At 50.1% G+C, this 26,396-nt stretch overlaps 4 protein-coding genes across 4 annotated transcripts; 2 read left to right on the top strand and 2 right to left on the bottom strand.

The window, feature by feature from the left end:
• Window positions 1-10,510: 10,510 nt before the first annotated feature.
• Window positions 10,511-10,762, top strand: PFICI_06957 (uncharacterized protein; the record flags this gene model as incomplete). Its single annotated transcript, XM_007835538.1, has 1 exon — window positions 10,511-10,762. One exon carries the CDS (start codon window positions 10,511-10,513, stop codon window positions 10,760-10,762), a length of 252 nt encoding a protein of 83 aa, XP_007833729.1.
• A 3,313-nt stretch (window positions 10,763-14,075) lies between these two features.
• PFICI_06956 (uncharacterized protein) lies at window positions 14,076-14,963 on the bottom strand (the record flags this gene model as incomplete). The annotated part of the gene is made up of 2 exons (XM_007835537.1): window positions 14,076-14,704; window positions 14,846-14,963. The coding sequence occupies 2 exons, from the start codon at window positions 14,961-14,963 to the stop codon at window positions 14,076-14,078; spliced, it is 747 nt and encodes a 248-aa protein (XP_007833728.1).
• Window positions 14,964-15,933: 970 nt separating this feature from the next.
• PFICI_06955 (Protein cft-1) lies at window positions 15,934-20,520 on the top strand (the record flags this gene model as incomplete). Its single annotated transcript, XM_007835536.1, has 5 exons — window positions 15,934-18,034; window positions 18,085-18,401; window positions 18,456-18,629; window positions 18,682-19,933; window positions 19,985-20,520. 5 exons carry the CDS (start codon window positions 15,934-15,936, stop codon window positions 20,518-20,520), a joined length of 4,380 nt encoding a protein of 1,459 aa, XP_007833727.1.
• Window positions 20,521-21,785: 1,265 nt separating this feature from the next.
• PFICI_06954 (uncharacterized protein) lies at window positions 21,786-23,386 on the bottom strand (the record flags this gene model as incomplete). Its single annotated transcript, XM_007835535.1, has 3 exons — window positions 21,786-22,097; window positions 22,154-22,303; window positions 22,373-23,386. 3 exons carry the CDS (start codon window positions 23,384-23,386, stop codon window positions 21,786-21,788), a joined length of 1,476 nt encoding a protein of 491 aa, XP_007833726.1.
• Between the last annotated feature and the right edge of the window lie 3,010 nt (window positions 23,387-26,396).

Genomic DNA, 26,396 nt, shown 5'->3' with positions numbered 1-26,396 from the left:
GATAGGCAGTACACCGGGCTATGATAGCCAGCGAGGCAGATCAAGGTTCTCTGCACGATCATGGCCTGTAAGGTTAGTATATGCTGGGGAACACGTTCCGGTATCGCCGGCGCAGGGATGTGATAGTAGATTCATACGAAGAGTGTGGGGATTGAAGCGTTTTGGAGCCGGCATCCCAACCCGTTGCAGTTTGATCCAAAAGCGTCTGGAAAGCTGAGATGGAGTGCAGGCTTGAATGCCAGGCATCTTCGCGATGGGACGCCACCAGACCAAGGGTTAATCAGCGCAGGGACTTGCTCACTGCTCACCAAGTGTTGAGTGCGGAGCGGGTGCGGCGCATGGTGGGCCTGAGTGATTGCCTGGTGTTTCGATTCCAGGTACATACTCAGGCATGATTCCCACGTTGAGATAAAGTGTGGTTTGTCACGACAACGGCAAGCGGTGCCCTGCTTCCATCGGCATTTGGGAGCATCTCCACGATACTGCAGATGAGGCTTCTTCCCGGCGCAATCGCCAAGCTGTCAATTGTGCGTTGCAGACTGTGCCGAGAACTTTGTAACACATGAAAGGTCAACGGAAGATCCCCTATAGGATATTGAAAGTCTGTCCGCCCGGATGTGAATCAAGTAGACAGGTTTAGGCTGAGCCAGCGCCGCTGTCAGTGGCTGCTGTGCTGCCGCTGTTGCTCGCCGAAAAGGAACAAACCGAGTGTCTTGGCCTGCGGGTGTAGTCTGCCATAATTTGGTCACACCACACAAGCACAAGGTTACCCACAGATAGTAGGCTGCTGGCGTTGTCGTAGAGCATCTCGTGTTTAGAACTCGTCTCGTCGCACATGGTTCGCCAAGTTGGCTCCACTGCTGGACATGAGGTCAGGCAATTTGTAATGCCGATGGCAAGAGAGAGAACATGGTGATGAGCGAGGTGAAGTCGTACAAACATGACCGTTACGACGGGCCAACAGAAAGGCGTACATAGGCGCGATTGGGCGGGATAGTCGCGAGGGTGATCACGGCGGGCATATGTGAGAAGGCTTTTGTTGGTGCCGTTGGATCGATGATTTTGGTATTTTCGCATTGGCGTGGAAAAAGAGAGGCGCGGCAAGGCCTGTCTGGGGGACTCTGGGCATGGCGATTGGCTGCCGTGGCAAACAAGTTCAAGTTATTTTATCGCGTTGGCCGCGGGGTCTCCGGATGTGGTCTCCTCGTGTGGGGGCATTTTCCATGATTGAGTACTTGCTGCTGCTGCGCGCAATCGAGTGGCTGCGTTTCCCGACATTGTAAGATACCGCACATAGCTAGACTGACCGTATGGAGAGGAAGTTGTACTTACGAAAGACAAGACGACCGACTTTGCTGTCATGTCGTGCATGCAAGCAGCTAGAATTCGTGATCTCCTGTCTGCATAATGCTGGACTGGCTTTTCTCCCCCTACTGCTGCTACGTCTCTTGTACACGCGCCTTAATGCCAGCTTGCAACGTTCCTCTGGGTGGATGTATGAATGAAATCATTGAGCAAAGTGCGCGTGTCGCTATTTCTCTTTCGGACATGAGTATTTTGCGAACAAGGCAACGCCAAGCACTTGAGAGGGATCCATCATGTTAGTTGGCGATTCTCAATGTCTGCAGCGCAATTGACTAGCACTACCTTTTTTTAAATCTCATGTTGGGTACCTATGTACTGCATGCAGCCAATGGGTGGGTCGGCGCTCGATAGGAAGGAGCATTTGAAGGATTTGTATGTACGGTAGGTACATTATCACATGATGGTATTCTTATGCGTCTTATGCAGGCCTGACCCTGTTTGCCGCGTTGGATATGCTGGGCTGGCCATTAAAAAAAATTTATTCTTTTTATGCGAGGGGCACTTCGTCACAACTTCTTCTGAGGGCCATGAAAGGTCGGCGCTTCTCGGTCGCCTCGAGAATCTGCTCTGGTTTGTAAAGGGTCGGATAGGGCGCAGCAGTACGTGGATGGCAGTCAGCCAGTCAGTCAGCCACAAGGAGGGGGAGGGGGGTTCAGAATTCCCCATCGCTTACTACTGGTGATGCAGAAAACAGAAGGGGTAGTTGAGACTGGACCACATAAGTTAAGGTAGCGTTGCCGGCGGGAGGATGCCTCTTTGTGCAGCGGACGGGGCCGTTTCAATAGCGCTGTGCCACCTTATTTTTCTATGCGACATATTGCTGCTCTACTTCTTGATCCCTCGTGGGCGAAGGATGCCCGTGCCTTACGAAAATGTGTGTGCCCTGGACAGCCTAACGGGAGTTAAATTTATATAGGTGAAAAGGTCAGTATATGTGGTTCAACATAATACGCCGATGGCAGAGACGGGCGAAGAAGGCCAAGTCTTACGGTCCAAGCTTTTTTTTTTTTTTTTCCCCTACCGATATTGGTTTTGGTGAGTGATGTGCTCTGTAAAGATCCCTCTGTACTCAATATGACACCAAGCCACATAACGCCGTGACAGTGTCAGAGTATGACCAGTGTGCTATTCGTGTGGGAAGAAGAATGGAAGAATAGTATAGAATACGAGTTGAGTGCCACTGCATGAATACAACCAAGTCGAGAAAAACATACGCATTAAACTATATCAAGCGGGAAATCGAAAAGACACCCAAAGTTGCAAAAGAAATGCAAGAAAAAGGAAACCCGAGAATGTGGTCGTCTACTCCAGCGTTGACCTCTCATCGCCTTCCGCCGTCTCTCCATGCCATCCCGCCGTAAATGCAAAGAAAGACCCAAGCTTCGCCATCCATGGCACAACCGATACCAAAAGAGCATCCATCGCCATTGGGGGTCGAAGGTTGACAGAGAGTCGATGTTCTTAACGCCTCGTAACTCAAGAGAAGAAGATGACGCGATTGCTCGCTCAAGGTCTGATCGAAAGGAAGTATTTTAGATAGTCGAAGCGAATTTCCAGACTGTCGCCGCTACAAGCGGCCGTTTCTGCAATGATTCTAAGCTTATGCAGTAAAACCAAAATGTTAGCAAAGGACAAAAAAAAAAGAAGCAATACCTCTTGTTCGAGCTTCGCTTACAACACCCACAACTGCCAGGTTGGTTCACAACAACATCGTTGGTACCTGAGCAACTACCAGTGGCAGCACGTGTAGCACAGGTTGCCACCCCTCCAGACTGGTCGTGTCCGCAACCAGTGTGGTGAACGATCATACGTGTGCACATTTTGGCTAAGCTTTCAGTTACAGGCTGTAACAGAGAGATAGAAGTCTTGAAAGATTTGGTAGAAACTAGGTTTCCGTGTTAGAGAATATCTCAGGAGAGGGGCGACCAATCAGAGTTGTCTCACAAGCCTTTTGGCGATATTATAGTCGATATATACGTGTTGGCTAGTTTAGGGAATATGAGATATTGTTGCCGGGTGGCGAGTATTGGTTCAAAGTTAATAACTTGTTGATGGAGAGGAATACCCGAGTCTTGTTATTACTGTCGATGATGGAAGTGATGGATTTCGATGATGATAATGTTGATCTAGTCGGGGAAGCAGTCGTGTTTATATATTGATCTTCCTCTTCTCTGGGCACAGCCATATGACTCTTGTGCTTGATGTGGTTTGACCACCATGCAGGTCCCAAGGCAGACGGTCTTCTGTAAGTCACCGAATGACGGGAGGCGGTTGGCTCTCCACTTCGCAAACTTTTTAGATGGCGATGCAGGTTGGAAGTGCTGACAGAGATGGTAATGGCATCATTTCCGGTCAGGCAGGTTACCTTGATCCCAAGAAGGATGATCAGACCATACAGAATTATCAACAGCCAGTCGGCAGGATGTACATGGACGGTTGGGGTACGTAAGGACTTGTATGTAGCAGAAACAAGTCGGACTAGTGGTGTGGTGGATGGCTTGGGGTTGAGCAGACGAGGTTGTGCAATCACGAACGTATGCGGGCTCGACGTAACAGATGTTGGCAAAAATAAAAAAGAAGTAGAAGAAGTAAGTAGAAAGGAGCTCTATCCAATCCGAAGCCCCAAAGTTGAAAGGAGTCGCTGTAACACTCGATGCAATATTGGTGGTATTACCCAATGACCAACAGGGCTACTACGGTCATTCATATGTCCAAAGCCGCACTCAAAATGCTACCCACTTTGGGCAGGCAGGGATGTCTTTGAGCCTGAGTGGTGGCTAGAGAATGCGCATACAACTTTGTACCGCGGCCATATGTGGGCAAGTAATGTTTGCACTAACTCACTCACTGACGGAGTGACGGAATGACTGGAGGAAGGATGGGTGAAGAAGTAGAGAAAGCGGTCATCCGGGACATGATCCTTGCTCGCAGCAATGGATGGCCGTTGGGATCATCTCTCTTGCCCTTCTTCTCCCTCGCTTTTCGTCCACAAGCAGGCAGATGGACCAAGTGGAGAAAATCGAGAGATTCTGGCTAACATCGATAAGTGGAGGCACTATAATTGAACTGAGAAATACATGCTGGCTGGTCCAACCTGTAGGTACGTCCATGTGTTATGTAGATGCAGGCATGTAGTATTGTATGTAGCCTTACGAGGGCAGAAAGGATTGGGCCCCTTGAGCCCTTCCCGAGCATACTTACATACACACAAATCTCCAAGGGAGCATCGGGCTCCGGTGAATATTGCAACTCCCCAGCCAAGGAGTTGAAGAGAGTCCCACCGTCTTCCCACCCTAGTCAGGACATAACGAAGCGTCCACAAGCTTCACCTCAGTAACGACGCGGCACCGCGGGCTGGCGCCGCTACACGCAGAGAGCTTAAAGAACGACGGTCAGGGATGACAAAAGGACAGGCGCTGCAGAAAAAAAAAACAATGAGTATCTCTCAAATTGTGTTTGATCCGAGCACTGGGTTCAGGCTTTTGAATCTACGCTTATTGCATGGAATTAATAAGTGGACCATGCCTCGTAGGTCGATCAGAGGCGGATGAGAGGAGACGTTCTCGAGCCCAAGTAATAACAGAGATGAAAGAAGAACCACATTTCATTGCCCACCCCAATATGGCACCTACCTTCACTACCCAGTGTACAGGCGAAGTGCCTACTACCTCATCGATAATTAAGGGGACCGCTGTCACTCTAGAAATCGTCAGAAACGGACGTCTTCCGGAAGCGCGCTCTAACCCGATAAAGAAATGCCCCTCCAGAATGGCGGCGGGACCCTTGGCGGCTCATTCTAATCATCCTAGACAGTCATGGTGGTGGATATGCGGGCATGGCGGGAGAACCCTCACCTCAACCTGGTCCATGTTTCTTTTTTGGCTGTTACCATGCTCTCGTTCGTGGCTGAGGACGAGGTAGACAGCTCGTGCAGCAAACCAGTACATCCAATGTCATGTCGGACAAGAAACCCTCTTGACACATGGCCCCGTTGCACAAGAGCGGGCGATGGCAGACATTCTCCCGATGGAGATAGCGATTCAACTGGCGGTAGGCCGCCTGACGTGCCGTCCTTAGCAACCTATTGCTGCCTCTACCCATTGTCACGACCTGCAAGCAACAGCCAAAGCAAGGGGAGCAAGCTCCGCTAAGGGTTGCTATCATGGAAAGGCAACCCACAGGGGGAAAAGCGTCGGTACAGCTGACTACCCAGGTAAGGTACCCTACCTACCTACCTAGACATATCTGCTATACGCTCCTGCTTACGGCGTTTCTCAACGACAGCAAAATAGGCAGGTCCAGTGAAAACCTTGTGACGATCCGTTGTCCAACCTGCATGAGTCCCTACCGGGACGTACCTGAAAATGCGCACTTCAACCAAGAACTTGTTGTGGGAAGCCAATAGTCCAGACCGGTACCACATCTGTATTACTAGCCCCGAAATGCTTTGTTCCAGCCTGGTCAACTGTCACCACGCCTCGTGTCAAGGCTCAAGGGGGCCATCATTCGGAGCTGTCGCTGTCCATCGTGCATTCTTACCTCATGCAGAGCGTTTGTACCACCAGGCGCAATTGGCCAACGGTCAGGGAGCTCAACCAGGATCACTGCCAAACCCACTAACATACCAACATGCACTCCTCCAACATAATGTCATGGGCCGGGCCGGATTACTCGACATTGAGATTTTTTTTTTTTTTTTTCGGTATGAACGATCTATACTTGCCAGACAAGTGACCAACCTTGTGGTATTATTGGATACTGTAAGTCAAGTCAGGGTTTCGTCATCACATCGAGATCGCCGCATGACACAGCAGCGGGCGGAATACGCCAGAAAAGAAAACTCCCCCATGTGCTCATCACAAGCTAAATTTGTATAGTAAACCCCCATATACGCATCATCAAAGGGCTGCTTTTGCAGATGTACAATCCTTGAATCCGAATTTAGGCATATTTATGGATTGCCCTTCTTGAACCAGTACCAGGTCGCTGGGTTTTGCCGATCATCTGACCACGTTTACACCAGTCGACCTGCTTGACCAAACATAGGATGACAGGAGGTGTGGGTGACATACATCGACAATGGTTTGATCCACTTGCACTTCTGCCGGCTCATTGGGTCACTTGTCTATTTTCTCTATTTGTTCACTGGATCTCGGGGTACTTGGTTCTCGGGGCCAAATCAATTTATGGCAACTCTTCCCCCCCTTCCCCGATGGCCATCCAGTCTCTGCGACCCACCATAAAGGGTTTGGCATCCTCAAGGCTGAGGCATCTATGCCATCTCAAATAAAATCCCGGTTTCTATTCAAGTGATCAGGAACAGCCCCTAAAAAATGGGTGATTATGGCCTCGTCTGACTGCGGCCTTGCAAAGCAGGGACCACTGCGTTATGTTCTTTAACGGCAGACTTGAACAGTTGCAGGAACTGAACCCCAGAGAGTAAAGGCTCAGAATCCTCGCGCATGTGCCGTTTGAAGACCTAGGATGATTCTTCATCGGTTCAGAAACTTAGCTATGCAGGCTATGCCAAAGGATCGTCTTGGCAACAGCGCCGTTTTCATTGGTGCACGACGTATCTTCACGTTATGCTTTATCCAGTATACCGATCCACGAGATTCCCTTGACGATTCTTCTTACGAGAAGTACCAACAGATGGCCATTGAGATTTGTTGAGATTTTTGCGCCCAACAATGAAGCCTGTCTGTAGGCTCAATTTGCGTGATTGCAAATCAAAAGTTTCAAACATTGATTAGTTATATTGGCTGCGTTTGCCCCATGGCCAATGACATGATCTCAAAACATCTATCTGAGCAGGTTGAATGACAACGTGCATGCAGCAGTGCCGCGGGCGGCTGGTCGCTTAGCGATAATACGGTGGTAAGAATTCAGTAAGTCTCGTCCGATCACAAGGTGCCGCGCGTGTGTTGGCTCTTGGAAATCCAGAGTAGCCGAAATGAGATTCATCTGCCTCCTCTTTCCCCTTTTTGAACTTTGGAAAAACTCCACGAGACAACGTCGCATTCATATTGACAACCAATGAGAGTCGCAGATCACATCTTAAGCGCCGTGTCCAGGGCCCCCCCTGACTGTACGCCGTACCGTAGTGCCGGTAAGTCCTGCATCATGTACGTAGATGGGGTTCATTGAAAGGCTGACTGGCAAACTGGGGGCCGTGGCAGTACATGGAAATTTACAAGTCTTTGCGGGCGGGATAGAATGGCCTCTTCCGCCGTCTTGGATGGAAATTGGACCAGTTCAGAAGGTCGACAGACTCTGATGCATATCTATGATAGGCAAGTAGGGATGCAACCTCCACGAGTCTCGAACCCCTTTCAGAAGCTTGCTGTGTGTAAACGAACCAAACGCGAAGGCAACAAACACTATTGAATATATCACACGCATCACATCGAGGTCACCTTACATGCCGTGCTGATGTTGGTTAGACGGGTATAAGCCAGGCAGTGCGGAAGACGAAGAAGAAGAAGAAAAAAGAGAAACTTAGACAACGATTTAATATTGGTCGCTTGTTTGACCAAGGCGCAGATGATCACCAACAGTTGCAACCAACGACCCAAATGCAGCAATCGATCAAGACGGCTTATCCGCCTTGGCCGGACCGGACCGAATCTTGCGGATGCTTATGAAGATGTTTTCAGTTCGCCACCCCAAACAACATTATAGTAATACTTGCTAAGTATTGGTCCTAAGCATTGGACCATTATACATAGCAAGTCCCGCCTCTTCTGTCAGTTCAGAGGACGGCGTCCTGATGCCATGGAATTGAGGGCGACTATCATAAGTAGTTGTTATCTGTCTCGCATGTCAATCTACCTCAATCGAACTGGATAAACATATCAATTAATGCCCAACGACTGACCATCGGCCCGGTGCCCCACTGGTTGGAAGTCTCGAAGCAAGAAGTTATCTCCAAAAAAAAAAAAAAAAAAAAAAAAAACAACCACGGGCAAGGAAATGCAGAGCAGAGCTTGTATGCATGACTTTACAATACTATGTATGTCGCTTAGGACAACAAACTTGGCGTCTGGGGGTCAAAGGGGCATATGCCTGCCAACATGAACTTAAAATTCGATTATAGACTTGTATCGTTGCATTGAGCAATGCGACGCCTGCATCACTCGGGCTTGCATGTTACAGGTGCTTGCAAAGTCCATGGCTCCTGCAATGGGGCAATTCCTGATGTCTAAAGTCACTTGTAAATACTTTGTAGTTGGCTCGATTGACCCGATCTGGTCTTAGCACACCGCCGCACGAAATCAACTTTTCTCTGTTGGCGTCCAAACTGGGAAAGACAATCGCCGGTCTCGCATTGCTGCTCGTGGGCAGTGTAGACAAGCAGAATAGAGTGCCCGGCCATCTTTGTAGCATAAGAGAACCATGAAAAGACATTTCTAGCTTGATCAGTGAGTGAGGAAAGAAAATCGACGCACCCCTCAAGGTAAATACAACAAGGGCTGTAACATGATGTTAATCACATCATGCTGCAAGAACCAATGCATGCGATGTGGCTTGTGCTGTGATTAATACTGCAGTCTCTTGTTGAAACAACGGTCCTGCTCTCGAGTCAGCTAGTATGATAAGACTCTTGAATGGCATTTGCTAATGTTCCAATTTCGTTCTTTTCACCAGCATACTACATACTATAAGCGTGATGGTATGCAGGTAGTAGAAAAAGAACGGACAATCTTTCCTTGTCCCCACGATTCATTTGGCCCCATATAGAGTGCTCATCTAGGACGTGGACTTGTGTGTGAACGGACCAGATCTTACTTTTGAGGGATATGCGAAACATGGTGAAATCATGAATTGAGTGATTGACTATTGGCTACATCTCCGGCAGTTGTAGGAAAGCTGCTCCATGATTAGGGCTGCCCTGTGAGTTGAGCGTGCCTGAGGTAGGTAAAGTGCTGGTCTCGCAGGTTCCGAGAAATCCCTTTAGGCGAGGCATTGGCGGGCGTACCAGCCAATCAGAGATGCCAAAAGCCCCGAATCCTCGGAAAGCTTACGGTACGGCTCTCTTCTGGCATCAGGACTCGTCGCGGACACCCGGATCGGGGCCGTTACTCCACTCTATAGACGTCCATTGATTCTATATTCATGTTCCTTCGCTCCGGCCGGCGATTTTGCATCTCCTACGTTGTTGTTTCGACGTCGGGAAGACTGGTGATGGCGCCGCCCACGCCTGGAGGGGGGTAGGTGCGCGATAAGCACGAGGGCAAAACCACGCACACACTGGACACACACACAACCAGCCCCCCACTCGACGGCTACTAAGGGCTTACCTTACAACCTTTTCCCGCTCGGCGCTCTTTTGCTGTTTGACGCGAACGCTCTTTACCAACCAATTACGGGACCACGTGTGGAAACTTTCCCTCGATGAATCGCTGGGCAGGAGAGAGAGAGCCCCGACACTCGCACTGCCCAGCGGCTTTTTCTTTTCTCCCTCGCAGCTCTCATTTCACGCACTCATTGCCTACAGAGAGACAGACCAAAAGAATGTGCAACGGACTTGTCTTACAAATGCCCACTTTATCTCGCGGGATCGGCCATGGCCACGGCTTGAGGCGAGCACGTCTTGGCCCACACGGTACTGAAACCATCGGTCTTGGGGGGATACGTAAATCAATAATCTCCATCGCCTAAACTCCAGCTATGACTGTGCTGCTTGGTAATGCCAGACCACCTCCCCGTTTGCCCGTATCTGCCGCCTGGCTACCGCGGAGCAGCAAGGTTGACCGGGATGGGATGGATGCGTTTCTTTCTGTCGTGTCCGAGCAGGGCAAGTGCAAAAGCACCGGGCCTTTTATCTGTCAGTTGTCTGTCGGTTGTGGAGGTAAGTCAAGTAGTCGGTAGCAAGAGTGTGTGGTCATCCAGGTGTATAAAGAAAGCCACCCTCTTCTCTCTTCCTTCCGTTGTTCTTTCTTTGTCTCTATTCATCATCTTCCCAACACACGCCTTCTCGTACACACAAGTCCACCAAGCTTTCGCAACTACTTTACCCTCTCTCTGTCTTCAGCCAATTCCTCGCGTAAAGACTTCTTTACATCGACAACACACACACACACACACACAATTTGTGACTCTACTATCGTCGACTAAAAACTCTCCACAACTACCAAACCACACAATGTCTGCTGTCACTTTCAACACCATGGATATCCGCAAGATGGACAGAAAAAGCCCCATGGTCTTCCTGCCCCTCGCACCCACCACTTCTGGAACTTCCAGCGTCTCCCAGCCTGCCGTCGCTGAACGACCTGCCGCTCGCCGCACATCCAGCCTGAGCAGTACCTCTTCGGCTTCTGCCTCACCTCCATTCCGATTCCTCCAGCTCTCCCCCGTCCAGAACGGTGAGGACGCCGAGCAGGCTATCGAGTAGGCAATCATACACGTTCATGCAATTCTTTTTTCAGAGGAGTCACAATTCAATAACGTCCGAGGGCATGATCCTCTGCTTTACGACATGGTCGAAATTTTCTATACCGACCCCCCATCCAACCCTCCATGATACTTGATAAAAAAAAAAAAAGACTTCGACTGGGGGAAAGACCACAATGATATTTTGGGGGCGCTAGGCGCCATTCTGCAGCCTTTTTCTCTGCGACTGCTCGGCTTATGAGATTATTATTACTACTTTAGAAAGGGTTTCGGAGCAAGCGTTACTTGAGATCATGATCATGATCACGATTTGATTTTTTGTTTTACTGGTTTATCATCATGAAGATAGAGGTAGCTTCTGGGGAACCCTGTTGTCCTACAAGTTACGGGTTTCGCTTAGTTGCGGTTGCGCGCACCAAAGAATACAAGAAGAATATAAAACCTTTTTTCCCTGCAACCATTGTCATGACAGGGATTTGTATCTGAATAATAGGTTTATAATATGCTGCACTCCGCGACCTTGGAACCTGATAGTGATCCTTGACTCGACCTGACTTTTCTCCCAAATGCTTGCTTCACTTATGACCCCTCCTTCCTCTCTACTTTCCCACGTCCATATTCATTGTCCTATCTTGGATGGATGTCGTGAGGGGCTAATGCGCGCTAATGGCTTAGATCGCAATATGATAAGATCCGTCCATCTCTCGGCTCAGGCGGACGTAAGGGGCAAAAACGGAACCAAGACATAGCTCGTCATACTTGACCTGCAGATCCAGTAACAATCTGAGTCTTGAGCCTTCTTGGCGGATGGAGCGGGAAGTACAAAGTACGTGTTTCTCTCTTGGCAGCTGGGCGTTATCTCTCCATGAGTAAAACCGAGCGAGTGAGATGAGCTATGAATGGCGAATTCTCCTGATTGAGGAGGGGTGAAATCCCACACCGCATTCTCCCAATGTCAGTGTATATGCAATCGTGTCTCCCACGGTGCCTCTAGGACCCTCTGATCAGCCGCATGAGCGGAACTTGAGGTGTGACGTATGTGATTGGTTGAGACAAGAGGATAAGGTCGTGAAAAGACACCGTGCACATGGGAGAATAAGAGAAGAGAAAAAAGTATAAGATAAAAAAAAAAGAGCCGAGGCTGCTGAAGAGAAAACCAGTTGCATCCTGTAAATCCTATCTTGTGTAACCCGTTTTCAAAGATCTAAATTCAGTTTCCTGCCTTCTGAGACACCATTGTCTCGCCCAAGAGACCTTATTTGATGAGAAAGTGTTTAGGCATTTCCTACAACGAATACCAAGAAGATGATCTGCCATGTGCCAAGCATAACCAAGACGGGATGATCATGGACTACTGCAGCCTGGCCTGGCTGCCTGCTGTAACGGACGCATTCCGTACCCTATGGGCCAATCGAGAGCACTAATGTTGCAGCAAATCACAGTGCCAAAGCGGACCCCTTGAACCCCCCAAAGAGGCTTGTGGAAGTCAAAAAAGCAATTCTCGCTGTAACGGCCGCTAGAAAACATTTTATTCTATTTTCTACAGTTATCAGATCTTCCCCAATGTCTTACTCGACAAGTTTCAGAAGGGTCCGGACAGCGACAAAACGTTCATTCTTGCATCTGTCTATTTACTTGGCCCCCCTCCCTTGACACCTGGCGATTTGATCGGGAAACTGCAACACACAACTTGAAAGTGCCACAAACTGGCCTGCAATCTTCAAACCCCCAAGACTCTATCTTGTTTCTTACGCTCTCTCTCTCACACCGAAAACTCACGAATGGCTTGGTGACACTACCAAGACTTTTCATCTTTTTGAATATTCTTGGCAGAAAGCATGTTTCTAGATCGACAGAGTACGAGAGCCAAGTCTGAAATTATCGATTTATCCAAGCTCTTATGACACTCTAATTTTCCAGCACGGACTAGAATTATACGACACTGAACACTAGACGTAGAATTTTGTAGTCCAGCCCCTCCTCACCACCGCATTCGACTTCAACGTGATCGACGTGTGTAATTTTCGTCAAAGATTTACCGAAAAGAGGCTCGAGAGAGATACCAATATCGTTCTCCTGCCAAGTGAAATCGCGACCCCCAAACTTCTCATACTCTCGCGGACTCCTTCATCGCAGCTTGCGGACCTCTTGCGTCGTGCCCCGCCCCCTCCGTCTCTGATGCTGAGCTGGTCATCTTGGTTTCCCACTCCGCCCCAAACATACCAAAAGTCTAATTCTTGCCATACTGATGTTTTGAAAAGGGGCCTCATTCATACCTAGGTCTAGAAAAGTTGCGGGGGCCGACGCCGCGGTATCACGGTCAGCGTTCAGACAGCCAAGGGGCCAAGCGCGCGGACTGCTACATTGTGATACAATAATACTCTGCACGTACTCTCAGTGCCCACCCATGCTTGGCGGCGGCAGATGGGGAAGTATTCGCGAACAAAAATAAAGAAGACCGGCATTATCACACCGCATCTAGGATCAAGCTTGCAAGATCCGGAGGGATACGTGGAGCACGTGGTCACAGGCACAGTCTGTTCCTACCAAGCCATGTGCAACATGAGAATATGTCCAGGCCCACCACGCCGCGTTGTATCAATGGCTTGATTACAACCAACTTGAGAGATGGCCCCCAACAGACCCTCATATTACGTCCTCTTAAAAATAGTATAGTAAGAGGTGCATCTGGCATATCTCCATGCAAGCAAGATACATCCTTTCCGCTGACAGGAGCCATATCTGTTGCGACCCTGCCATGCTCTTATCCCCCACAACATGTGGCATCTGTTTTATTTTGAGATGATACTACAATACACACTACCATGGGAGGCGAAGCTAAAGTAATGGACGCCCGAGGGGGAACAGGGCAATTGTTCGTTGATGTACCAAGCAAGAACCAGTACAAGACAACACTCCCTGCATTCATCCCTCACCGACAGGATTCCATTTGGACGACGTTTCATCCTTGCAGGGCTGCAGTGGATTGATACATAATTAATGGTCGAGCAATCCTCATCGAAGCATGCATCATAGATGTGACCTTGTCCGATCCGGCACTGGGAAAGACTCATGAATTGTGTGTCCTCAATCTAAATTGGCTGCTATAGCACATCCTGTCATGGCAGGATGCTTATTCTAGTGCCTTGTGAGGTCTTGACCTTCTTGGCATTGCAAGCAGTATATGTCTTTGGATGTGAGTTTTCACGCACATTGGAATTTTACCGTCCATGGCACAAAATATTCATTTCAGCCCAACCGGGGGAAAAAAAAAAAAAAAAAGGCAGGCACATCAGAGGTCATAATTCTATGCATCACGCGAATCTAGGCCGCTGGACCTTGGTGATACTACTGCCATCAGAAAAGTCCTCCACCAACCGCCGCCAGTCTATGCTTACACCGTCTTTGTAGCTATCCAGTTTGGCGTGCTTTTTAATAGTTGAATGGTAGGGACACCAGAGCGACCAGTGGATCAGTGACACCCACAGCGTGACTTGCTCTAGGTCCGGGTCCACCAGCAACTGCAAAAGGGCCTGGAATGGCGTCGTCTTGACGACACTCGCGGCTCCCAAATCTCGCGAGACCGAGTGCGGCCGGAGATCGCATACTACCGTCTTCTGGGCACTAGTATCCTGCGCCAGGATGCCCACATCGAGGACCCTGAGGCTGCCGTTGAGTATCATGTCCTTGACGGCGGGCACCACGAGCCGCTCAAAGTCGCCACTGATGCGTCGCATGCGCAGGCTGAGGGATCGGATCCGACGGCGAGCGTCCATGACCTCGGGGCTGAAGAGCTGCCCGTCTTGTGTAATCTCGCTGTACATTCTGCGAGATCCGAGATTGACTATAAACTTGTTCTGCGTATAGAACAAGCCGGACGCCTCTCGGTTCATCTGGTGACACACCAGCAAAAGGTCAGTCAGCAGCATCGGTGAACTTTGCACTAAAGTACAGGTCAGCATAGATCTACACGGGATTTTTGAAGCAGCGCAGCAGGTTATCATGAAAGAGCAAGATATCTCAACTTATGTTCACCACTCTCCTGGGAACAGTGAAGAACGGAAACAGAATCGCCAATGCGTACCACATGTCTCCCTCATGGCGAATATAGGTATGTCCGAGTCCATGACGACGAGATGCTCCAAGATTGCTGTGCGAAGCTCGCCAGGCAGATCAAAGAAGCGAAAATATTGTCCTCCCATTGTGTGTTGAGTAGCAGATACAGTTGAGAGATGGCCACTGTGAAATCGTGGTTCAACGCGTCATGCTAGATGAAGCTCAAATGATGCGGACAATACGAGGCGTTCATCGGGTAGCGGACAGGGGAGCATTGGTGGAATTTATATTATCATGAGACTGATGAAAGGAAACTAAAATATGCTGGAGCTGTTGTATGCAATGAAATATACACCTCATGGACTGCTATTAGCAAGATAAAGAATTAGTCCCATAGAGAAGGAGAGCAAACATGGCTTTTGGCTTGAACACTGGAAGTTACCACGAGTCAATGAAGTCTGGCCAATCAGAAGGTCACGAACCAGCGACCTGCAGCTCCACATTAATCCGGAAGCTCGTGTCTTTATTAATGAACAAGAGGGCATTTTGCTATTTAGGTCATTTGGCAATGATGAACAAGTTTGATGTGATAATACCAGAGCGTTATCTAGTAAAATAGCACACGTACACGGAAAGTAATGAACTCGAGATTCAATTCAGGTATTGTTCATGAATAATTTATGGCTGTCTATTGATGTAATTATTGTACATTGACATTTGAGAGCTTTATATCCATCAATTGATTGTTCTAGGTGGGGTCTTTGGCATTTATTCAGCACCTGTGAAATCTACTGTGGCGGCTTCTGGGTGGGTAGTATAGGTACTGTAGCTAAGCAGTACCTGCAAAGCAGTCACGTACAGCGCGTATGAGCCCTGGAAGCTTGGAAGCTCCAAGTACCTAATGTACCCCGACCAAGCGTTTATTTACCAGACAGATGACGCTAGCGGCTCACATAGGTACATACTTAGCTAGGCTACATATCTGATAGCTAAACATCAATCTTAGCAGATCGCAAAGGTCACTTTGCGAAAGACGTTGCCGGTCCAGCTCAGGCACAAGCTTTCAACGTCAATTCTTCCTCATTCTTGCCCTGAAATGGTGCAACGAGGTTCACGATGCAGTGCTACACGGAGTTGACGCCTCCCACAGCGGTAACGCACTCCATTGTGCTGCCATTCACCTCGGCGCACGCGCATAACCTGGTCATCGCCAGAGCCTCCCTCCTCCAGGTCTTCACCACGAAGTCAGTGTCGGCCGAGGTCGACAATGCCAACAATGCCGCCCATACGCAATCGTCCAAGGCACCTGGCCACTACGATAGCCGAATCAACGACGACGACGGTCTAGAGACCTCATTCCTCGGCGCAGACTCCATGCTGGTGCGTTCCGACCGCTCCAGCTATACGAAACTCGTCCTCGTAGCAGAATTCCCATTGTCGGGCACCGTCACGGGACTTGCGCGCATCCGTCGACAGAGCTCAAAGTCCGGTGGTGAAGCCCTCCTGCTGGCTTTTCGGGACGCCAAGCTAAGCACAGTGGAATGGGATCCGGAGAAGAACACGATATATAATACATCGGTCCATTTCTATGAGCAAGATGATCTGCAGAAGGTGCCGTGGGCGGCGCCGCTGGGCGACTATGTCAACTTTCTGGCTGCCGACCCAGGTAGCCGGTGTGCAGCACTCAAGTTCGGTGCGCGCAGTTTGGCTATCCTGCAGTTCAACCAGTCCGAGGAAGAGGACATTGACATGGATGACTGGGATGAAGAGCTGGACGGACCCAGACCAGCCAAGGAGCTGTCCACGACGATTGTAAATGGCACTAGCAGCAGCAATGAAGATACACCATATTCGTCCTCATTTGTCTTGCGACTATCCAATCTTGATCCTAGTCTGATCCATCCCGTGCATCTTGCCTTCCTCCACGAGTATAGGGAGCCTACGTTTGGCATTCTCTCCTCGACCATGGCTCCATCTGCCCAACTCGGCCGTAAGGATCACCTCACGTACACCGTATTCACCCTCGATCTCAAACAGAAGGCATCAACCACCATTTTGTCCGTCAACGGGCTCCCACAAGACCTATTCCGTGTCATAGCCTTACCTGCTCCGGTTGGCGGTGCTCTCTTGGTTGGCACCAACGAACTCATACATATCGACCAGTCGGGTAAGACCCATGGCGTTGCAGTGAACTCATTTGCAAGACAAATGACTTCCTTCGGCCTTGTGGACCAGTCTGATCTTGGGCTTAGACTTGAGGGATGCGAAATCGAGGTCCTAGCCCCCGAAGTTGGGGAGATGCTCATAGTATCGAATGACGGACGCCTTGCCGTCATTGACTTTCGAATCGATGGCCGCACAGTAGCTGGGCTCAGTGTCAAAACAGTTTCGGAGCAAGCAGGCGGCCTCCTGCTCTCAAGTCCTGCGTCAACTCTTGCAAACTTGGGAAAGACAAGCCTATTCGTCGGCAGTGAGGACGGAGACTCCGTTGTCATTGGATGGTCACGAAAACAAGCCCAGACTTCACGGCGCAAAGGCCGCTTACATGATACCTCGATGGATGCAGATATCGATGATGAAGACCTCGAAGACATGGATGATGACGACGATCTCTACGCTGACGAGTCTGCCCCTGCCAAGCAGGCGACCGTTCCACTGGAATCTTCAACTTCCAAGAGCGGGGAATTGCTCTTCAAAGTCCATGACAAGCTGGTCAGTTTAGCGCCCATCAGAGCTGTGAGTCTAGGACCCGGCACAGCGACGTTTGAGGAACAAGAGACCAAATCAACAGCAACCATGAGCGATTTGAGTCTCGTATGCGCGGTCGGCAGAGGCAATGCCGGCTCTCTCGCCGTGATCAACCGCGCAATACAACCAACGGTCATTGGAGAGTTTGACTTTCCCGAAGCTAGGGGATTCTGGACGCTAGCCGCCCAGAAACCCGTACCGAAATCGTTGCAAGCTGATAAGAGTAATGCGCTGATGGGAGCCGACTTTGATGCAACAGCACGCTATGATAGGTTCATGATCGTGTCAAAAGTGGACTTGGACGGCTATGAGACATCGGATGTCTATGCCGTGACAGGGGCTGGCTTTGAAAACTTGACTGGCACCGAGTTTGAACCAGCTGCTGGGTTTACCATCGAAGCTGGCACAATGGGAAAGAACAAGAGGATCATACAAGTGCTAAAGGCCGAGGTTCGATGCTACGATGGAGGTGAATACTCTTGGCAAACCCCATGACGTACCGTACTAATGCAGCTGCAGATTTCCATTTGAGTCAAATCCTGCCCATGGTTGATGAGGAGACTGGAGCGGAGCCCAGAGTCGTGAATGCCAGCATAGCCGACCCCTTTCTGATGCTGGTGCGAGATGACTCGAGTGTCTTCGTCGCAAAGATTGATAAGAACATGGAGCTTGAAGAACTCGAGAAAGAGCACGAAAATCTCATTTCTACCAAGTGGCTCACGGGATGCTTGTACGAGGATAGTACTGGCATTTTTGCCAACGTTCAGACAGATCATGGCACCAAATCGGGTGAAAATATAGTCATGTTCCTTCTTAGTGGGCATGGTGCTTTGCATGTAAGTCAAGATCGGTCCAATGGCCTATTCGTACACAGCGAGCTGACCTTGCAGATATACGCTTTGCCGGACCTCTCCAAGCCCATATGTGTCGTAGAGGGCTTGCCATTTGTCCCGCCCGTCTTGTCTGCCGGATACTCGGCCAGACGTGGCAGTGCTAAAGAGACGATCACGGAGATTCTCGTAGCCAATCTTGGAGATTTGACATCGTCGTCACCGTACCTTATTGTAAGCTCTAGTCCGTTTCGATTTCATAGACGCTGCTGCTAATAGCTGATAGGTACGACACTCAAACGACGACTTGACCATTTACCAACCATTCCGGGTGTCTTCTGGCGAGGAATCTGAAGAACTTTCAAAGTCACTTCATTTCAAGAAGATAACCAATGACCACCTGGCGAAGAGTCCTGCAGCCGTAGCAGATGATGAAGCTGAGCAGCAACCAAGGATGATGCCCTTGAGGAAGTGTGCCAATGTAGGAGGGTATGAGACCGTATTCCTACCTGGCGCTTCTCCCAGCTTTATTATGAAGTCATCAAAGACGATACCCAAGGTCATCAGCTTGCAAGGAGATGGCATAAGATCACTCAGCTCCTTTCACACTGAAGGCTGCGAGCGAGGCATCATATACGCAGACTCTCATGGCGTTGCGAGGGTCTGCCAGATTCCTGTCGGAGATACAGTCTACGCAGAGATTGGCATGCCTATGAAGAAACTTCCACTTCATATTGATGCCAGTTCCGTCACCTATCACGCCCCTTCTACAACTTATGTCGTTGGCTGCGACTCTAAAGAACCGTTTGAGCTGCCCAAGGAGGATGACTATCATAAAGAATGGCAGAATGAGAAAGACCTGGCCTTCAAACCCATGGTAGAGCGAGGCGTTCTCCAGTTGGTGAACCCAATCAACTGGACAGTCATCGATACGGTGGAGATGGAGCCTTGTGAGACTATTCTGTGCCTTGAGACTCTCAATTTGGAAGTGTCGGAGTCGACACATGAGCGCAAACAGCTCATCGTTGCCGGCACAGCAATAGCAAAAGGCGAGGATCTACCCATTAAAGGGCGTCTCATTGTATACGATGTAGTGACTGTCATCCCAGAGCCTGGACGGCCAGAGACGAACAAGCGACTCAAGGTTGTAGCAAAGGAAGACATCCCCCGGGGCGCTGTCACAGCACTCTCCGAGATTGGAACTCAGGGTTTGATGCTCGTTGCACAGGGTCAAAAATGCATGGTCAGAGGCTTGAAGGAGGATGGAAGTCTGCTTCCTGTTGCTTTCATGGATATGAGCTGCTATGTGACGACTGTTCGCGAGCTGAGAGGCACTGGTTTGTGTCTCATGGCTGACGCAGTCAAGGGTGTTTGGTTCACTGGATACACGGAAGAGCCCTACAAGATGATTCTTTACGGCAAGAGTTCAACAACATTGGAGATCCTTACAGCGGATTTCTTGCCCGACGATGACGAACTCTCCATCGTGGCATGCGATTCTGATGGTGGAATCCATCTCCTGCAATTTGACCCAGATCGTAAGTACCAGAAGACGCGCTTGATATTCATATGCTAAGACTGTCCAATAGATCCCAAGTCGCTAGGCGGGCATATGCTCTTGCATCGCACTACCTTTTCAGTGGGAGCCCACATGCCATCGCGGAGTCTCTTGCTGCCACGTACTCTCCCACCAGGCCACGAGTTGATCCACGACCGCTCAAACATGAACGACAACGGAACTGCTGCCGCACCTGCGCCGCCTCAGATCCTCCTTCTTGCTTCGCACACGGGCATGTTGGCGGCTCTGACACCACTTACTGAACAGGAGTATCGCCGTCTCTCGTCACTGGCCTCTCAGTTATCGAACAACCTAGCGCACCTCGGAGGCCTAAATCCCAAGGCCTACCGCGCGCCTGTAACCAGTGCCGTGGTCGGCCGACAACCGCCAGCCGTAGATGCTGGCGTCGGCAGGAGTATCGTGGACGGCGCCATGCTAAGCCGCTGGAATGAGCTGGGTGCTGGCCGCAGGGCCGAGATTGCCGGCCGCGTGGGTTTCGCTGGGGTCGATGAGGTGAGAGCCACACTCGAAGGCTTGGTTGGTGCCAACGGACTGGGGTACCTGTAGTAGTCGAGGCGGCTAGATTTGATTGCGTTCTCTCTCGATGTAAGACCCAGACGGGACCAGGTGTTACTGAATGACGCCGCTTACATGGTCATCATGGCTGATATAGTACCGAAAAGACCCAGAAGGGGGGATTTTATATGTACTTATAGATAAAACATTTGCATGACCAAGTTGATTAGGACAAGAGCGACTTGAGATAGGTTCAATGCGCACAGGAGTCGATATGTTTGCGATGTGGGCTTTCGTGAGAAGACAGATCCCCATTAGACTGACTGATTTTCATCTCAAGATGAGATCAAGTTACTGTGAAAGCAGTCATATTCCGTATACCCTTTTCATGTGCGTATACTATGAGCGGGTTGCAATGCCCACCTAACCAGACAGTCTCGTCGATCTCCAAGGGATAGTAAGCAAGCATATGTATGAGCACAACGACGTACATATTTATCAAGACGAATCAGGGTCCAATTACAGTTCGATTTAAAGGTGGTATCCTAATTCAACGCTTTAACATGGGGGGTGTTTTTTTCTTCGAGAAGGCCGGTCCGACGTTTCTCAAAGGACGGATCTCTCGGAACATATATGCCTTTTCAAATCCTTTTTTAAAAAACCATACTTCAAACCCTCCTAGGCCGTATTATACCGGCGACACAGGAGTCCAAAAGAAAACATCCCCCGTTGTTCCTTACTGTCCATAAAATTATTGCCGACGCTGAATCTGCTGCAATGCGGGTCACAGAGAGACTTGGTAGGGCAGAACTGCTCGCAGTTCTTGGTCGACTGGCCAGCATGCATAGTTGCGAAGCGCTGTGCGAGCAGAGAAGAGATCTAACAAATGAAAAAAAAAATGGGTGCTGTTGTTGATGCGCCAGATTTTCTGGGCAAGTTTGGTCGACAATATACGCGTAACCGACCTTAGATCAAACACATCTAGTCCTTGAGCTCCGTACCTCGATGAACCCAACTCCGCTTCCCATATACATTCACCAAGCCATCATGACTCATGTGGCTTCTGAAAGCACTGGGAAGCGACACGGTGCCACATGGACGTCTTGAGCCAACGCAAAAATTGGCTTTGGTCTCGAAACCCACGACTGCATCGTCCATCGTGATGCCAAGGATTGACCGGAGTGACAATGAGTCTCTCTCGGCGTGCTCATCATTTCATGTTAGGTCGGATAGCAGCGGAACGTTCGTTCACCAGGATGTGTCCCGCTGTGTCGTCTATGCTGGTTCGTGTCGAGGGTCCTGTTCAGGAAAGTCCTTTACAGGGTAACATCGAGGACTAAGCTAACGTCGCGCACATCCGAAGTTGCCAAATCTTCAAGGACGGGTATGAGGTCCAGTAGCTCGTTGTCATGCGCATCGGAGAACCAACTGCTGATCGGCACGGCATGTTGAGGATGGAAAATGTACGAGGTCGGTGAGTTATCAATAATGATGGTGTCCTTCAGATCACGACCGACTTGCGATAGGTCCTTGACGTAGTTTCCCTGGTGGTTGTAACAGCTCTCTCGGAAAAGACGATGGTGAACCACCTTGTGTATGTCGAGCTGATCGAGTAATGGGTCGCCATACTGTAATACTCAATTAGCCAAGCCCGTCATCCCCTTCTCACGGAGAGGATACTAACCTTAGAGACTGATGCTGTGAAAACAACTACTTCGTAAAGCTCTCCGACTCTCTTCATAAATTGGTCGACGCCGGGCCTCTTGATAACATAAACGTTATGATAGTTGCCCTCGATCTCTACCGGTATCGTGAAATCGGCCTGGTGCAGAATCTGTACGTACAACTTGATTAGCATACTATGAAAGGGGGGTTGCCCCGGAAGAGGTAGACAAAGACCAACCTTGAAGGAAGAGTGAACTAGTGTCTCGTCCAGATCAAGGACCAAGCATTTGCGGCCTTTGTGCTGTGGTTGGATAGGAGGAAGAAGCCATTTCTGCTCGGGAACCGGCTCTGGAGCCGCCACTGCGACCTCTGTCTGCGAAGGCAGAGGTTGGCTTGCGTCCGGTACAGGCCCTGGAGGAGGTGGGGGAACCTGTTTCTGATATTGTTCCTCCGATGCTGTACTTGTTTGCGCTGCTTCATCTCCGGCGCCTGCATCTGCCATTTCCACATCGCCATCAACATCCTTTCCAGAGACTGGCTCTGATGGCTCACCGGCTTCGTGCGTTTCGACAACCGGTGGGTTTACCGTGATGCTGGGTCCTGTCTGTCCCCCAAGTGTAGTCTGCTTTGATTCAGACTCCCGATCGCCCAGAGTCGACTGATCTTGGGCGGTGGATCCGGACACGCGCTTTGTTGTTTTCGAAGCATCCTGCGTAGATTCTGCCGGAGCCGTCTGCGGTTCCTTCTCGGAGACTTGCGTCTTGCTGCCCGTGGTCTGGTCGGACGGAGTTATCGTCCTTCGGCTCGAAGTCAACTGGCGTTGGGGTATCTTGTCAAGCTTGTGCGAAGGCACTGGCTCCTCTCCACCCTCCAGAGTGTTCGCATTGTCAGGCACTCCACAGCAGCCTAGCAGTGAAAGAAGACCACCCTTCTTGCGCCTGGGAGCGGCTCCGGCAGGGGAATTCGGTCCCGATGTGCCCGTTGTGCCAGCCCCGGAGCGGTTACTAGACGCGCTCCCATTTCGGCGACGTCCCGACATGCTGCCTCTCGATCTCTTTGAAATACCCCCGATGCTATCTCTCGAACCACTTGCTGTTGCCCCGCTAAGCCCTGTCGTGGTTGGCGATGGCTCAATCTTCTGCGATGACGATCTCGAGGATACGCGGAGTAGTCTTTGCCCGCGGGAGCTCGAGGCTTCTGCTGTTGCGAACGTTTCCTTGCTTTGCTGAGGATGCACCTCTAGATCACTCATGTCAATACCCAATATTGCACTAGAGATGGCTGATTAGTTTCCAGTTCCCAGTTCGAAAATGACAGACAGCAGATTGCAGTTTATGGTCTCAAATAACGAGACCCAAAACAGAGGTCTGTTCCGTTTCTATCCTCGCAGTAATAATGGGAGGTAGACTGCGAAGCGACAACTGTTCCGCGCACACGCACACAATATTGCCTTCCTTGCTGGAACTGGGCGCCAAAAGTTGGAGCCAGCTTGAATGTACAGCAGTGACGGCAAGGTGAGGCTGCGACTGCGTGAAAAGAAATCCGAGCGGCCACTCACCTAAATCGTGTCAGTCAGCCTCAGATGACTGCCTTGACCCCTTTCGCAATAATTTGCTGCCACGAGATACCGGTTGGAAGATTCGCGCTGCGGCTGAACTTATGGCCTGAAGATGTCGGAAAGAGCGCGCAAAAGCCCGGGTTGTAATGACGGTCGTGAAAAGTGTCGTGGTTTGTCGCGTCGTAATAGAATCGACAGGTATCACGGTATAGGGGAGTGGAGATCCTGGAAAGGGAATTCTGGATGGGCAGAACGAGGTAGTGGTAGTGGTACCTCTAGGTGGTAGTTGGGTCTTTTGGTGCAATCGTCTAAAGGAGCTTGCTTGGTCGGAGTAGGGAATCAGGTCAGACGACCAGAGACGGACAGACAGTCAGACGAACTTCCACGGTGCAACAAATTAGGCGCCAAGTCGGGGGGCTTGCAATTCCCATGCAAAGGCGATTGGAATTATGATGGGTAGAAGAAAGAAGCGAAATAGTACCAAGAGAATAAGAAAAAGAAAGGCGTGCTGCCAACGTCCGCGCAACGGCAACGGGAAACGGTTGAAGTTGAAGGTCGGTAACTACGTACAAACAACGGGACGACAGACGAATGACAGACGCAAGAGACAGGACTCTGGAGGACCTGAATGGAGAAGAAGAGAGAGAAGGGATCGGATGAATTGAGAGGAGCGCTACCTGGTATCAAGCGCCTACAATACCCACTTGTAGGTACAAGAGAGGCTGAACACACGGACACAAGAGACGGACGGGGGGTGAGAGAGAGGAGAGAGCGAGCGACTCTTTCCTCAACAGACATGCAGAGAGAGAGACACAGAGAGTGAGTGGGAGTCTGGCTGGCCTGGGCAAACTAGAACTGGAGTCAGCAAGCGAGATTTGACCCATGGTCGCCGTGCAAGAAAGTGCCCGAAGCGCAGGGCCTCTCTACATTAGACTGGTTCTGCCCATCCGCGCTCCTTTGGGGGGTGGGTGATGGTGGGTAAAAGCCCTGTAGCTTGTGTAGCGGGCGGGCAATCACAGCACCACCTGCAGCTTCCACCTCCCTGGTAATCATTACAAGAACATCATTACAGTTAATTACTCGACATTTGGCCCTTTTCGAAAATCATCATCATAATTATTATCGGCATTACCTTGATTATATTATCCTCAACAATATCGCAGAGAATGAGAGGGTCCATTGAGGCAGGGCTCACCAACAGCTACTCCCCTATAATTGCTTGCTATGGGATGGACAAAACAAGCGCACAATAATGACCTTTCCATCTGCATGCACCGTGTGTGTATGTACATGTATGGCGACTTGTGTTTTTCCTAGTTACAATGCCTCTTCTCGTTGCTAGCACTGCTGTGTCCTACTGCTTGCTTGGACGACTTCGCACCCATCAACCCCCAAAGGCTGGCTCCTGGTCGGCGGGTCGCATCCGAATTGCTTCCCCAGTCACCCATGGAAATCCATCCTAGGCCAAGACAACGTCTTGCCTGCTTTGGGATGGAAAGGCCGAAACAGACGAGGCCAGAGGTACGCCGTCGAAGCTGGCAACTGTTAGTGATTGACGCTGTATTGGCTGCCAATTTCAACAATATGCAGCCCAGGGCATGTCGAGCTCCATCAGATGGACGGAGACCTCCCCACCACCTAATTCAAGCTCTCCATCCCCCCCTGATCTCTGGCATGACAATAATTAGCACTGGGCCGGGCCTAGTTCCTAGCTGTCCACCCATCGGACGGACCCACGCGGCAACCACGTTCAATTTGGCCTTATCCATGATCATCAGCTCCAGCCAGCGGGCGGCCAGGTACCCGCGATTCCAGCAGACAGGCGAGACAGGATGCTTTTTCGAATCAAACTCGACTCACTGTACAGATCAGAGTGTAAATTGAAGTCAGACCTGTTCGTGTGCATTGCCAGACCTTAAAAAACTAACGCCTGAACCACTATCTCGGAAGAGAGGTTGCCTCAGGCCAAATATGTGCCTTCGTCATTCACGATCATTTTCACGTGGGACCAAATACACCGCTGGGCGGCGCCATTTACACTAAGCATTGGAGCCAACGCCGCCTCACCCAAGTTTATTGCTGATGACATGAGGTAGGTAGGTACCTTCTTACCTACTTTCGTGTACTGTGCATTATCTAGGTGCCATAATTTTTTTCCCTCCATTGATCCCATTGCAGCTCCATGGCATTCTGTCTGACCAGTACCTATGTCTCTAGGGGTCATGCTCCCAGACTCCCCCCCAATCTCTCAACGTTGAACGAGTGAAATCAAAAATTCCCCGCCTCGGTCTCCGCTGAAGCTGGCCCGAATGTAACGAATTGGGACATCTGTTACTTAGCTCACAAATCCGCTTGCTGACCTGGGTAACAGATTGGCTCAACTTAATCGGGTGCTGCCCATACAGGAGCAATGTTGAATCACGGCGCTAAGAAGGTTTGATCCGGTCCCTAGGTTAGATGGCATTGAACCAGATGCGACCCTGGGAAAAATACTACTACGAGGAGCCATAATCTGACTTGGAGGAGCAATTGAGCTGTCGAGTCAAAGGCCGTTCTGTTAATCTGTGGTTCTGATTGGTTCTGTTGGCGCCCATTGTAAAGTGACCCAAGGAAACGTGGGTGGGCGCCAACTCTCGAACGGCTCTGGGCGATCTGCTTGATCTGATAATAGGGCCTCTCTTGGGTAAGAGCCGCCCCCCCCCCC

The sequence above is a fragment of the Pestalotiopsis fici genome (assembly GCF_000516985.1).
Source record: "Pestalotiopsis fici W106-1 unplaced genomic scaffold PFICI_Scf_4, whole genome shotgun sequence".
Lineage (NCBI taxonomy): Eukaryota > Fungi > Ascomycota > Sordariomycetes > Amphisphaeriales > Sporocadaceae > Pestalotiopsis > Pestalotiopsis fici.
The sequence above is the reverse complement of the archived record's forward strand: the minus strand, read 5'-3'. Positions and strand labels throughout refer to the sequence as shown.